Source organism: Argopecten irradians, chromosome 6 (genome assembly GCF_041381155.1).
Source record: "Argopecten irradians isolate NY chromosome 6, Ai_NY, whole genome shotgun sequence".
Taxonomy (NCBI): domain Eukaryota; kingdom Metazoa; phylum Mollusca; class Bivalvia; order Pectinida; family Pectinidae; genus Argopecten; species Argopecten irradians.
In genome coordinates, this window is record NC_091139.1 from 39,592,732 (window position 1) to 39,606,914 (window position 14,183).

A 14,183-nucleotide genomic window follows, 5' to 3' on the forward strand; every position below is an offset into this window, starting at 1 on the left:
TGTATTTAATTGCAGGTAGATTATTTGTTTAGTTTTGGTTATATTTTCCATTAAGTTTAAGATGTTTAAGTATATCTGTTTTCTTTGTTCATAAATAATATTCTGGCGATTGTCTTTACCACTTCCGGTTTTCCTCCTCAGCGGTTTCCGGTTCTGCAGTGTTCTTCGTAAATATGTTTATTTTGGAGCAATCTTTCGACGCATGAAGGTACTCACAATTGTCTTTAATGACATGCGAACGTTGAAAGTTGCTGATATAGTCTTTTTCTTCAAAGTTATCATGCTAATTTTATGTCAACCGACCTGTCACTTCAGAAAAACAGCTAGACGCTTGGTAAACATGGGTCTAACTACAACAAAAACACTGGACTAGCACATTACCCTGAAAGTGAAAGTAGACTTTGCATTAAATCAAACACTTTACATGCAATATCTCCTGTAGGCCTGATTAAGAGACAAAATAAAACAACAACAACAAAAAAGTCTTTAATGACATGCGAACGTTGAAAGTTGCTGATAGAGTCTTTTTCTTCAAAGTTATCATGCTAATTTTATGTCAACCGACCTGTCACTTCAAAAAAATAGCTAGACACATGGTAAACATGGGTCCAACTACAAAAATAACACTGGACTAGCACATTACCATGAAAGTGAAAGTAGACTTTGCATTAAATCAAACACTTTACATGCAATATCTCCTTTAGACCAATTTACCAAGTAATAGGCTCTCGTATAAAGAATATTGATATGATATTTATCACACTTTGTTAAATTACAGTACACCATAATGAACTGTCATTACTGAATATTTACAATTCTTGTTTCTTTTACATATAGATAAGGTTTTCACCAAAATTTGTGTTCATTTGTTCTCCAATATTTGATTAAATCAGATATTCAAAACACTTCATTATACCTGCATGAGTTAATTTCATTTCTGGTTGAGGGTTTTATCACATTATAATTTTTTCAGAAGTTTTTTTTCGTGCATTAAGAAATATATATTTCTTTTAAATGAGGCACCTCTTTGGCACATACATGCCTTTATGTCCTAACTAATTATTTATAAGTAAATACACAAATCAAATTCTTTCAGAAATCAAACATGTTTGAAATAACTCGTTGGTATGAGTGAAAAAAAATTGTGAATCTCTCTTTTTTGAGCTATTGAAATGAACACAATCATCCACAAAATACATTGACTTTAATAAATTGCCAGGTAAAGAGGTTGTTTGTTCAGCATCAACTAATTGAAAGAAAAAACAAATATCTCAATGTAATTTAAAACATCATGATAAAAACTATTGATATGTATTCATATCATCAATTTTTGTTGTTGTTGTTGTATTTAGCTGTTTCTGCAAGATAACAATTATTTTAGTAAAACCATCATGTTGAGTGACTTGGTTTGTTTCTATTGATATGTTACAGAAGAGCCAATGGAATTAAGTTTGATTCGGCTAATGATATTATATTAATTAATTAAGTTTCAGATTCACTCCATTGACTAGTCTGCCAGCTTAGATTTGAGATTAGCAAGTCAAAGTTTTCAAGTCATAAGGAGTACGGGTAAGTGAGTTTGATAGATACAATTCCTCTAAATATTGAATCTTGTATTAGTCATCATGGTTACATAGTCTTTCAGAACTTTTTTGAATTTGTTTGAAAATGAATAACAACAGTAGAATTATCTTATTATTTCTTGATACTTTAATTCCATTTTTCAAGCTCTGATTAATATATTATATATATACATGTACTGACATATTGAACTCTAGCTGCAACATTGTAGATCAAAAGACTTCTAGACAGAAAATGGTGTCGTCTTTAGAGCTACAATTGGTGCCTACTACGGCTAATGGAGCAAAGTAATGATTATGCAAACCATTATTAAAACATTTGCATGCAATTTATTGTACTTTGTCTTGTTTTATATCGCTTACCTACTAGGCAGTAAAACTAAATAAACACTTTACAGTATAAAATATCAAATTCTCAGCGAGACATTATTTTTTTGCACATACATATGAAGTTCATTCTGAACTGAATTTATACGTGAAGTCTACAAATTGTAAACATGACATCTTGTGAGTGGTTCGATAGATATTAAGAATAGCAGTTAAATTTGTTTTGGACCAAATATGTATATAAATGCATGCAAATGCTTAAATAATCGGAAACTTACAAAAAAGTATAGAAAATTGTGCCTGAGTGATTTTCTGAGGCAATGCTCCACTAATACACATAGGCACCATTTGTACATATATTCGTTCTAATTGAACTCCAAAGCTACGAAATTTTCTCTTCCTGTTACAGAAATTGAAGCGGCGAGTGGTTGTGATGATGGAGCTAAACTCTTCAGAACCTCATATCAAAACAGAAGTCGACTCAGCCGGCAAACTGGATCATGTTGACCCGGGGTCAGAGACGGCTTTATCACTTCCTTCCTTTAGTACAAACAAGGAGAACGGGGATGATATAGAAGAGACGGCCAGCAGTAATGGCGGCCAGGAGCTGTCAGGAGCTGACTTCTTAACTGAGGAGGAGGAGGGAGGTAAGGGGGACACGACCGAGGAAGGGAAACAGTCAGGAGCAGTGTTAAGTCTAGAGGCAGGACCAGATAGTGCCAGTTGTTCTAAGGATGAGTCAAAGAAGAGGAAAAGGAAAAAGAAGAAGGAAGATGGAGATGAAGCTCAACAAGAACAATCTGGTTTGAAAGGACCATTTGAGGGGCTGGATGTTTTCCGATTGTGCCGTATTTGTGGTGAAAACTTCAAAAACCCGAAGCTACTGAAATGCCTGCATACTTACTGCGCAGAATGTGTTCAAACCTTGGTCAAGTGCAAGATGGAGAAGACTTGTTGTTTGAAGTGTCCCGTCTGTAAAATGGAGGAAACTTGTGAGGAGGAACCATCCTTGCCGGTACACCACCTTTCTAAACGCCTGGCAGAGGGGAAGGCTCTAGCCAAGGATACACAGCAGTGCAGTATCTGTGCACTTAATGCACTTTTCCTTCCTGCAGTCAAGATCTGTTTTGAATGCAAAGATTTTCTCTGTGAAGGGTGCGCTGACAAACACAAGTTCTCCCGATTCACCATAGATCATAAAATAACTGATCTGGATGAAGACTCCCTGCAAGAATCCATGCAAAATGTTCATGTTGAAAGTATGATATGCCCGGAGCATGAGAAGGAAGAAGTGCGTTTCTTTTGTGATGATTGCTACAACTTAGTGTGTAGAGACTGTGTTATCCTGAAACACACTGATCACAAGGTCCTTCCTGTCAACCAGGCCGTCAGCCCAAGGAAGCGAGAGTTCGAGTTCAGGATGATGGGAATGACACAGAGATTAAGGTACGCTGAAAAAGAGCTGGCTTCCAATGATAAAACACTAGCTAACCTAACTGTGGCCCAGGAAAAAGAAATAGCTAAGGTTAAAGCTGAAATAGCAGAGCTGAAGCAAAGGCTTGATCAGGAAGAGGAGAACGCTATTGCATCTATCACTAAAAAGATGCATTTGACAATGGTATCAGGAAAGAAGAGGAAAAAGAATGCACAAAAAATTGTTGATCGCATCCATGAAGTCAATTCACATTGTTTGAAATTTCTACAGCAGAGTACTGATGAAGAATTTTTGGACAACCAAAATATTTTCATGAGTGCCATGACTGCAACTTTGAATTCTGTAGTACTGCCGGAACCCCTTACCTGGAGTAAACTTCCATTTGCTCAAACATCAAATGTTTTCCGTTTGGCCCAAACTGAGCCTCTGTTTGATGTCCAGGACAGGAAAAATTTCTACAACATACTAGAAGATATGCCTACTCAGTGTACCATGGCACAATTGCTGGCAAAGAAAGTTGACGTGAGTCGCGGACTTAATTATGCCCAGTCAGTTCAGAACAAAATTAAAAATAATCAGAAGGCAAGGAACAAGCAAATCAAAAAGGAAGAAGCGAAGGAGATCAGGGAAATCACCACGATTTTAAGGAGAGTCCCAAAGCCCCAGGGCCCAGAGCAACAAACTCAAAAACCAAAGATGGTGCAGGATTCATGTATGCCTACTCCGGGACAAGAAAATACACAACAGGATGAAGAGGGAGGAAACAAAAAGAAAAAACAAAAGAAAAATAAAAACAAAAATGGTGCAGTACAAGATGCTAATCAGATGGATCCTTCACTGAATTCAGGTGAAAGACAAGAACAGACTGCCAAGAAAGTGGAACAGGTGAAAAAGAAAGAGAAGAAGCAGCAGCAGAAACAGCAAAGCTCTTCAGTGGTGCCATCAAAAAAGCAGCAAAAGGTTACACAGGGCCATGGGCTTGCTAGTCAATATGTCTCTTTCAAGTTTGATTCACCAATGGCAATGGGGAATATGAATGGAGCCAGTGCTTGTCGTATTCCTTCACTGACCCCTCTGTGGAGAATTGACCTTTACTTGCGCTCAGACAAATTTCAGCCCAATGTGACAGCTACATTGTGTATTGGGGCAGAGAAGGTCATTGTGGCTGACAGCAGTAACAACAAGATCAAAGTGTTTGCCACCTCTGGAGAGTTTCTGGAGGAACATCCTGCCTTCCAGCCCGTCAGTCTGGCCTACTGTGCTGGTAAACTGATCTGGTGCAGTGAAAACACACTGGCCTTCTTAGATCTTGCTAACAAGGAAAGAGGTGACGTGACCTTTGACCTTGATACTGTACCCCATCCACTGTCAACAGGGAGTATCACCCAGCTACTCATCGGAAATGGTCAAATTATTAATGAGTATAACTGGTCGAAGAAGGAGAAATCTTGGAGTCTCACCAATAAGATTATTCCAACACATTCCAATAAGAAACGGTTCAAGAGTAATGTCATGAGTCTTACCAACAATGCTGGGAGTCAGAGTATTGTCTATAGTGACTGGCAGCAGAGCAGTGTGGTGTTCATGGACAGATCCGGTGTCATCACTAGTAAGTATTATGTTCAACACAGGGACTTTGTACATTCCGGTGTCATCATTAGTAAGTATGATGTTCAACACAGGGACTTTGTACGTTCCGGTGTCATCACTAGTAGTTGATGTTCAACACAGGGACTTTGAAGGTTCCGGTGTTACCACTTGTAAGTATGGTGTACAACACAGGGATTTGATACATTCTGGTGTCATCACTTGTAAGTATAGTGTACAACACAGGGATTTGATACATTCTGGTGTTACCACTTGTAAGTATGGTGTACAACACAGGGATTTGATACATTCTGGTGTCATCACTTGTAAGTATGGTGTACAACACAGGGATTTGATACATTCTGGTGTCATCACTTTTAAGTATGATGTACAACACAGGGACTTAGTACGTTCTGGAGTCATCACTTGTAAGTATGGTGTACAACACAGGGACTTGTTAGGTTCTGGTGTCATCACTTTTAAGTATGATGTACAACACAGGGACTTGGTACGTTCTGGAGTCATCACTTGTAAGTATGGTGTACAACACAGGGACTTGTAAGGTTCTGGTGTCGCCAAAAGTAAGTATATGTATGATGTACAACAGACAGGCTTGGTTCATTCTGTGACTAAATTACATCATTATAATTATGATGTTCAACATCTTTTGGTACGAAACATAGTTCAATAGTTTGGAGTAATTATAAGATGGGGCTTGGTACAAAACATTGTTATGTTGTTCTTTATTTGGTTAGTACAACATATGGTACAAATCCATATATAGAACATAATGTTCAATATCTAGTGTTGAGGGTCAGAGATATGTCAAGTTTTACCATGCCTTTGAATTCACTATAATCATGACAATTAGAAACACATGTTACTTTTAGTGGGGTTTTTTCACTTTTTTTTTCGTTTTTTTGTTAAATGTCCAAAATTTTCTTTTCACAGATATTTATCGTGAGCATGACAAACCAGCTGGTTTCTTACCGACGGGGTTATTTTATGATAGAACGGCCAACAGTGTGTTTGTCCTGGATCACCAAGGGAACCGCCTACTGTTGTTAGATAGTGGTGCTAAGTATCTCCAGGAGTGGTCCACATTGCCAGCTATTCAGAAGCCACTGAGTATCACAGGAAATCGTTCTGGCCAGTTGTTTATAACCGGCAGTGATCAGTTCCTGCATGTGTACAGGTTTGCCTATTAAACTGGTCAAACTTTGTCAGTACAGATTCTGTACATAACAAGTTTACCTACTAAATGGTCAAACTTTGTCAGTACTGATTCTGTACATTACAAGTTTACCTACTAAATGGTCAAACTTTGTCTGTACAGATTCTGTACATAACAAGTTTACCTACTAAATTGTCAAACTTTGTCAGTACAGATTCTGTACATTACAAGTTTACCTACTAAATGGTCAAACTTTGTCAGTACAGATTCTGTACATTACAAGTTACTTACTAAATGGTCAAACTTTGCCTGTACAGAAGCTGTTCATTACAAGTTTACCAACTAAATGGTCAAACTTTGTCTGTACATATTCTGTACATTACAAGTTTACATACTAATTGGTCAAACTTTGTCAGTACAGATTCTGTACATTACAAGTTTACCTACTAAATGGTCAAACTTTGTCTGTACAGATTCTGTACATTACAAGTTTACTTACTAAATGGTCAAACTTTGTCTGTACAGATTATGTACATAACAAGTTTACTTACTAAATGGTCAAACTTTGTCAGAACAGATCTGTTTACCAGATTTTGGGTTTACTTGCTTTACTTGTGTTTTATTGTACAAGTTTACCTACATGATAGTATAATTGTGTGGACAGGTTATGTACATTACAAGTTTACCTACCTAATAATAAAACTGTGTGAACAGGTTCTGTACATTAGAAGTTTATCTACCTAATGGTAAAACTATGTGGACAGGTTCTGTACATTACAAGTTTACCTACCTGATGGTAAAACTGTGTGGACAGGTTCTGTACATTACAAGTTTACCTACATGATGGTAAAACTGAGTGGACAGGATATGTACATTACAAGTTTACCTACCTAATGGTAAAACTGTGTGGACAGGTTATGTACATTACAAGTTTACCTACCTAATAATAAAACTGTGTGGACAGGTTATGTACATTACAAGTTTACCTACCTGATGGTAAAACTGTGTGGACAGGTTGTGTACATTACAAGTTTACCAACCTGATGGTAAAACTGTGTGAACAGGTTCTGTACATTACAAGTTTACCTACCTAATGGTAAAACTGTGTGGACAGGTTCTGTACATTACAAGTTTACCTACCTGATGGTAAAATTGTGTGAACAGGTTCTGTACATTACAAGTTTACCTACCTAATGGTAAAACTGTGTGGACAGGTTCTGTACATTACAAGTTTACCTACCTAATAATAAAACTGTGTGAACAGGTTCTGTACATTAGAAGTTTATCTACCTAATGGTAAAACTATGTGGACAGGTTCTGTACATTACAAGTTTACCTACCTGATGGTAAAACTGTGTGGACAGGTTCTGTACATTACAAGTTTACCTACATGATGGTAAAACTGAGTGGACAGGATATGTACATTACAAGTTTACCTACCTAATGGTAAAACTGTGTGGACAGGTTATGTACATTACAAGTTTACCTACCTAATAATAAAACTGTGTGGACAGGTTATGTACATTACAAGTTTACCTACCTGATGGTAAAACTGTGTGGACAGGTTCTGTACATTACAAGTTTACCTACATGACGGTAAAACTGTGTGGACAGGATATGTACATTACAAGTATACCTACATGATGGTAAAACTGTGTGGACAGGTTCTGTACATTACAAGTTTACCTACCTAATAATAAAACTGTGTGGACAGGTTGTGTACATTACAAGTTTACCTACCTAATGGTAAAACTGTGTGGACAGGTTGTGTACATTACAAGTTTACCAACCTGATGGTAAAACTGTGTGAACAGGTTCTGTACATTACAATTTACCTACCTAATAATAAAACTGTGTGAACAGGTTCTGTACATTACAAGTTTACCTACCTAATGGTAAAACTGTGTGGACAGGTTCTGTACATTACAAGTTTACCTACCTGATGGTAAAATTGTGTGAACAGGTTCTGTACATTACAAGTTTACCTACCTGATGGTAAAACTGTGTGGACAGGTTCTGTACATTACAAGTTTACCTACCTAATGGTAAAACTGTGTGGACAGGTTCTGTACATTACAAGTTTACCTACCTAATAATAAAACTGTGTGGACAGGTTCTGTACATTACAAGTTTACCTACCTAATGGTAAAACTGTGTGGACAGGTTCTGTACATTACAAGTTTACCTACCTGATGGTAAAACTGTGTGGACAGGTTCTGTACATTACAAGTTTACCTACATGATGGTAAAACTGAGTGGACAGGATATGTACATTACAAGTTTACCTACCTAATGGTAAAACTGTGTGGACAGGTTATGTACATTACAAGTTTACCTACCTAATGGTAAAACTGTGTGGACAGGTTGTGTACATTACAAGTTTACCTACCTAATGGTAAAACTGTGTGGACAGGTTCTGTACATTACAAGTTTACCTACCTAATAATAAAACTGTGTGGACAGGTTCTGTACATTACAAGTTTACCTACCTGATGGTAAAACTGTGTGGACAGGTTCTGTACATTACAAGTTTACCTACATGATGGTAAAACTGTGTGGACAGGTTATGTACATTACAAGTTTACCTACCTAATAATAAAACTGTGTGGACAGGTTATGTACATTACAAGTTTACCTACCTGATGGTAAAACTGTGTAGACAGGTTATGTACATTACAAGTTTACCTACCTAATGGTAAAACTGTGTGGACAGGTTATGTACATTACAAGTTTACCTACCTAATGGTAAAACTGTGTGGACAGGTTCTGTACATTACAAGTTTACCTACCTGATGGTAAAACTGTGTGGACAGGTTATGTACATTACAAGTTTACCTACCTAATGGTAAAACTGTGTGGACAGGTTCTGTACATTACAAGTTTACCTACATGATGGTAAAACTGTGTGGACAGGTTCTGTACATTACAAGTTTACCTACCTAATAATAAAACTGTGTGGACAGGTTCTGTACATTACAAGTTTACCTACCTGATGGTAAAACTGTGTGGACAGGTTCTGTACATTACAAGTTTACCTACCTAATGGTAAAACTATGTGAACAGGTTCTGTACATTACAAGTTTACCTACATGATGGTAAAACTGTGTGGAAAGGTTCTGTGCATTACAAGTTCACATGGATTTTGATTTTGTCAGCTGCAACTGTACAAATCCTAATTAGCTGTATGTTTCATGCATGATTTTTTGTTGAATTTAGTAGACAAATAGTCGACTATTAGATCTATAAATTTTTCACTTTTAGTTTTTAGATTGCAATCTATTGGAACCCAGATTTTGAACTTGGTTATAAGTTAGGTTCCTATAAATGTTTAGCTACCATGTCTATGTTCACGAACTTGGGGCCCTGTACAAGGCTGCCATTTTGTTTATTAGTAGGCATTCCAGATTCTCTTAGAACAAACGAAGTAGCCGATGTCAACCAATCAAACAAAGTAGCCGATGTCAACCAATTTCTCACACAATTTTAGTAAGAACGAAGAGTTCATCTGACATGTATGATGTTTTCTACAAGTTTGAAGTATTAATTCACAAAAATCGGGTTTTTTTCATATTCACAAATTTTGATATAAATAGACTGAAGCTACATTGATCTACAACATCGGAGACTCATGGTTGATTTCACAATGCTACTGTACATTTCCACCAGTGATAAGTTTAGGGTAGAGTAGTGAAATATACGTAGAGAAGCATTGAGTAGTAACTGTGGGTCTTCAACGGTGCAATTACAATCTGAACCAAGCATGTATATATATGCTACACATTGAGCATTGTGCAAGAATTATCTCCCTTTAAAAATAACATTGTTCATGACAATGTAGTTGTTTAACATAGCTTTAAGTGATTTTCTTCTTCAATTTTTGGTTCTTATGAATCTTCATTTTGATACCTGATAGGTAGCCCATTCATTCACCCCTGAAATTTCATAATGGACTATTCTAGTCCCTGATTTAAGAGAGCCTATTTATGTTTTCAGGGGCAAATAGGTAAATCCAAATAAACAGGGTTTCTCTTGGTTTTTAAGACGCATATGTGTACATATTTATGTTAATCACTTAATTTATCCTCCTACCAGAATATTATAGTGGCTTTGACACATTATTCATTTACATAAGTCACTTGTGTAATATGGACCAATGTCCCCAACAGAATAGTGACACGAAATCTGTAAGTTATGATGTGATGTCAGGATATAGAATTGCTGCTTCCAGTAATTGTTTGTAGCACATCTTGATGTTTAAATTACTCTAAAACGTAGGATACTGCAATTTTGTAAAAAAAGTATCAGTATTTTCATATGAGATTTTATGAACCACTTCTTGAAGTTTTATTTTTTCCTTACCAATAATAATACAATAGATATGTATATGCATGTCTATCGATAAATATTTTATTATATATAAATATTATTATATATATCGGTATGTCTGATAAAAACTGAAACACTTGTTTTGCAAAATCTCATATGAAATGAAATGAAAACCCATTTAAGATCCTTGATATCAATGTGTTGTGTACATGCTTATCAATTCAAATATAGCATATTTCAGCCTCTTCTATCATTTCATCTTATTTATTTGGCATTCTGTATAGTTGTTTAATTTTTGAGGGAGAAAACTCTGCCATCACCTTTTTGTCATTCTTGTGAGATAAACTAAATACTAAATATTTGTAATTCCTTCTGTTTCATTCTTAGGTATTTAAGTTATTTATTATCCAATTGACCACGCATCCAGCAAAATTTCATCCGCTAATAAAAGCAACGTTCTATACAGTATTGAGTGATGATTGATTGTGTGAAAATGTCAGGATTTGATAATAGTATTAAGAGATTATTTTTCTGTTCACAGGCAATATAAAAATTAATGGGCCTGTGGTTATCTTCATCACCCATATGATGAAATGATTCATCAAGTTAGGTAGAGTTTAAATGTTATTTCAGAGTAGAAAGTGTGAAGTGCATATTTAGATAGTGGAAAATCTGGTGTGTCTGCAGATTTAAAGATGATTTGAAGATGGTGGAAAATCTGGTGTGTCTGCAGATTTAAAGATGGTGGAAAATCTGGTGTGTCTGCAGATTTAAAGATGATTTAATGATGGTGGAAAATCTAATGTGTCTGTAGATTTAAAAATGTTGGAAAATCTGGTGTGTCTGCAGATTTAAAGATGATTTAATGATGGTGGAAAGTCTGGTGTCTGTAGGCTTGAAGTATACGATATGATTATGCATAGATTTGGTATGTTTGTATATATATATATATTTGTATAACAATTTGTTCTTTAATAGTAGAGATTTCTAATATTTCTTATTTCTTGCGATGGACCGTTTACCACAATAGCTGTGTCTGATGATAAATGTAGTTAACTAAGATTTACTTAAGATTTTAAAAAAAAGAAAGGTTTCAGAACATCATAAACATTTGATAATTAACACAGGGTGATTATAATCACCATTGTGACATCATTTAAAACAATTACCATAAAAGAACAATCATGAAATAAGAAGAGATTGTTCTTTTGAGATTGGGGACCATGGTAAAAGGTTAAAAGGTTAAGTTGATGAATTTTAATTTGTAGAAAAGTTTGCTGGGACCAACAAATCCTTTGAATAAAAAATAAATTTAAGACGTCAAGATTTAGTATTATATGTATTTTGTAATTGAACATGACAGTTATCTGATTTTTTTTATCAAATATTTTTCACTTTTTGCTTGAAAGGAGAATTCCATCCTTCATTTCCATGTATTGTATTTTAATATAAAGATTTGTTATTTGAGCTGTAGAAAAAAAAAATTTTTTAATACATTTATTTATATGTTTACTTTTAATCATTACAGATAAAATTGTAAACAAAATTTGTAAGGGCTTTCTTTTGTTTGAAACAGTTTAAGAAATTAATTGTTATTTACCAAAAATCATTTAAGGCATCTAAAACATTTAGGTTTTCTTTGGTTCTCCATTTTCTGTTTTAAGAACTTTGTAGTTTGTGCTGATTTAATCCTTTGCTATGCTTATTGCATTTTGAGATCAATCGTAAAACAACATGGCAGGTTGCAATCTTGGATATCTGTATTTCTCAGATTGAGTGTAAAGCTTCGTTTTCAAATTTTATTTGTACATTCCCATTGATCTGACAGGTAATCATCTTAGATTTTCACAGATGAAGTTTGTTATCACTTTTTCTCAGAAAACATAGAAGTGATGTTACCTTTTCATGGTTTCATTCATTTAACCCCTATTGATAATTTTACATTGTTATTGCTGATGAGAAAAAAACCAAATCTGAGGAATGTAACCATCTTTAATTTTAGAAAACGAGAAAAGCACAGAATATACCTGTCTTTCACTTGACAGAGGTAGATACGATTGTATTTTTATGTTGGCCCCACAATCACTCTTGAGTTTTATATAACTAGTTCTTTGTTGTTGAGCTTTTGTACATTTATAGCAATGAGGTCTCTAGTTCTTTGTTGTTGATCTTTTGTACATTTATAGCAATGAGGTCTCTAGTTCTTTGTTGTTGAGCTTTTGTACATTGATAGCGGGATCATTATAGCATTAAGTGATTGATTTTGATTAAGTTTGCTTCTAAGATAACACTATTAACATCCCCTCATTTTAATGGCAATATTTCAGATCTGTTAATGTATCTGCTTTTGGTTGATGAGAGAAAGAATATGAATATACTAATTCTTTTCTTCTATTCAAATAGCAGAACATAGCTATATGTTTCTTTCAAATAGTGAACCGTGAGTTTTGTCAGGACAGAAACTATTGAAAATATAATGACTTCCATCACCACACTTGAAGTGAGATTTACTGTAATTAGAACATTTTGTAGTCCTGTCAAGCAAATAGTTGCTTTATAACAAATTTTCCAGCATTTTGTTGTGAAAGTGCTCGATGTAGCCTTGTTTTAAAGTGAAATTTGGGGCCAAAAAACAGAATCTATTGATAGAAAATCATATACTTTGGTAACTACATTGATAAGGGTGCAATCGGCCAATGACTTTAATTAACTTAGAGTTTCAGAAACTCTATAATGATTTTAAGTTATAATGAATAATTTCTTCTGGCCCAATGGAATTCGTTATAGCAAAGTTTTACTGTAAAAGGTGTTTGTTTCCTATACAAATTCTTATTTATAATGATAATCATTGTTTTAAAAGATGATGAAAACCACCTGAGAATTATGATATTAAGATTGATCATTCAGACTATATATTTTTTATGCATATAAACAAGTATTTGTCATTAATTTCGAGAAGAAAAAAAACACCCACACAGAATCAAATTTCTCAGTTTGTGAATAGAATATTTTTCCTTCTTGAGTATAATTACTAGGCTGGTATGTATGATTAACACAGAACAAGTCTACACAATTAATAATTGTCACAGAGTGAACAAGTGGAAAGCATGTTTTTGTTTGTATACATGTTGTTTCGAGGAATTGTCTGTAATTGTTTTTGGTGCATTATTTTACTATTTTTTTGATTTGACATCAATGAGGAAATTCCATGGTCACTGTTCAATTTATTGCAATAAAATTGCTTAGAATTCTGCCTGTATCTGTTGTAGTTTATGATGCTTTGTGCTATGACAGTGCCAAATAAACTACCATTACAGTACCATTATCAACTACACAACACATATATTGTTATAACAATGACACATATATTGTTATAACGTTGTATTCATAACGAAATGACTAGGGCCCTACGGCGGCACAGAAGTGACATGAAAAATATTTTTTTAATGCAGGACATTTCTTTAAAGAATTAAGGAATCCCTTAACTTAAAATTCTCCTTAATTGGAAAGCATTACAAATTTTAAGGAAGGCTGTTTAACTCAAGACCTTTCCTTAACTTCTGTAATGCTCTCCTTTTGGAGAATTTGAAGTTAAGGAATGTTCTTGAAACTGGGACCAGGAGAAATATTTTTCAGTGAATGTCTTACTTTACTGTATGTGGTGTGGCATAATGGCTTGATTCCATAATGCAGAAAAACTGGAGGCAGTTCAGGAGAAAAAAAAATGACCAATCACGATCCTGCAGAGTCTTCC

The 14,183-nt window shown here is 34.9% G+C and overlaps 1 protein-coding gene across 2 annotated transcripts; it reads left to right on the plus strand.

Moving 5' to 3' along the window:
* The first annotated feature begins 49 nt into the window (after positions 1 to 49).
* Positions 50 to 13,680, plus strand: LOC138325850 (E3 ubiquitin-protein ligase TRIM56-like). 2 transcript variants are annotated; one of them, XR_011208830.1, is made up of 5 exons: positions 50 to 208; positions 1,488 to 1,569; positions 2,317 to 4,951; positions 5,881 to 7,917; positions 7,967 to 13,680. XR_011208830.1 is itself a non-coding variant. In XM_069271805.1 (4 exons), the coding sequence occupies exons 3-4, from the start codon at positions 2,341 to 2,343 to the stop codon at positions 6,135 to 6,137; spliced, it is 2,868 nt and encodes a 955-aa protein (XP_069127906.1). In that variant the 5' UTR covers positions 50 to 208; positions 1,488 to 1,569; positions 2,317 to 2,340; the 3' UTR covers positions 6,138 to 13,680. The 2 variants fall into 2 exon arrangements, 1 of the variants encoding a protein (XP_069127906.1); XM_069271805.1 differs by having other exon boundaries at positions 5,881 to 13,680.
* The last annotated feature ends 503 nt before the right edge of the window (positions 13,681 to 14,183 follow it).

What these genes read in the sequence shown, in the direction of transcription:
- LOC138325850 (XM_069271805.1), top strand. Translation starts at nt 2,341, where the DNA reads ATGATGGAGCTAAACTCTTCAGAACCTCATATCAAAACAGAAGTCGAC. An exon ending in CAGATCCGGTGTCATCACTA is followed by an intron (nt 4,952 to 5,880) that starts GTAAGTATTATG and finishes TTCTTTTCACAG; the next exon opens with ATATTTATCGTGAGCATGAC.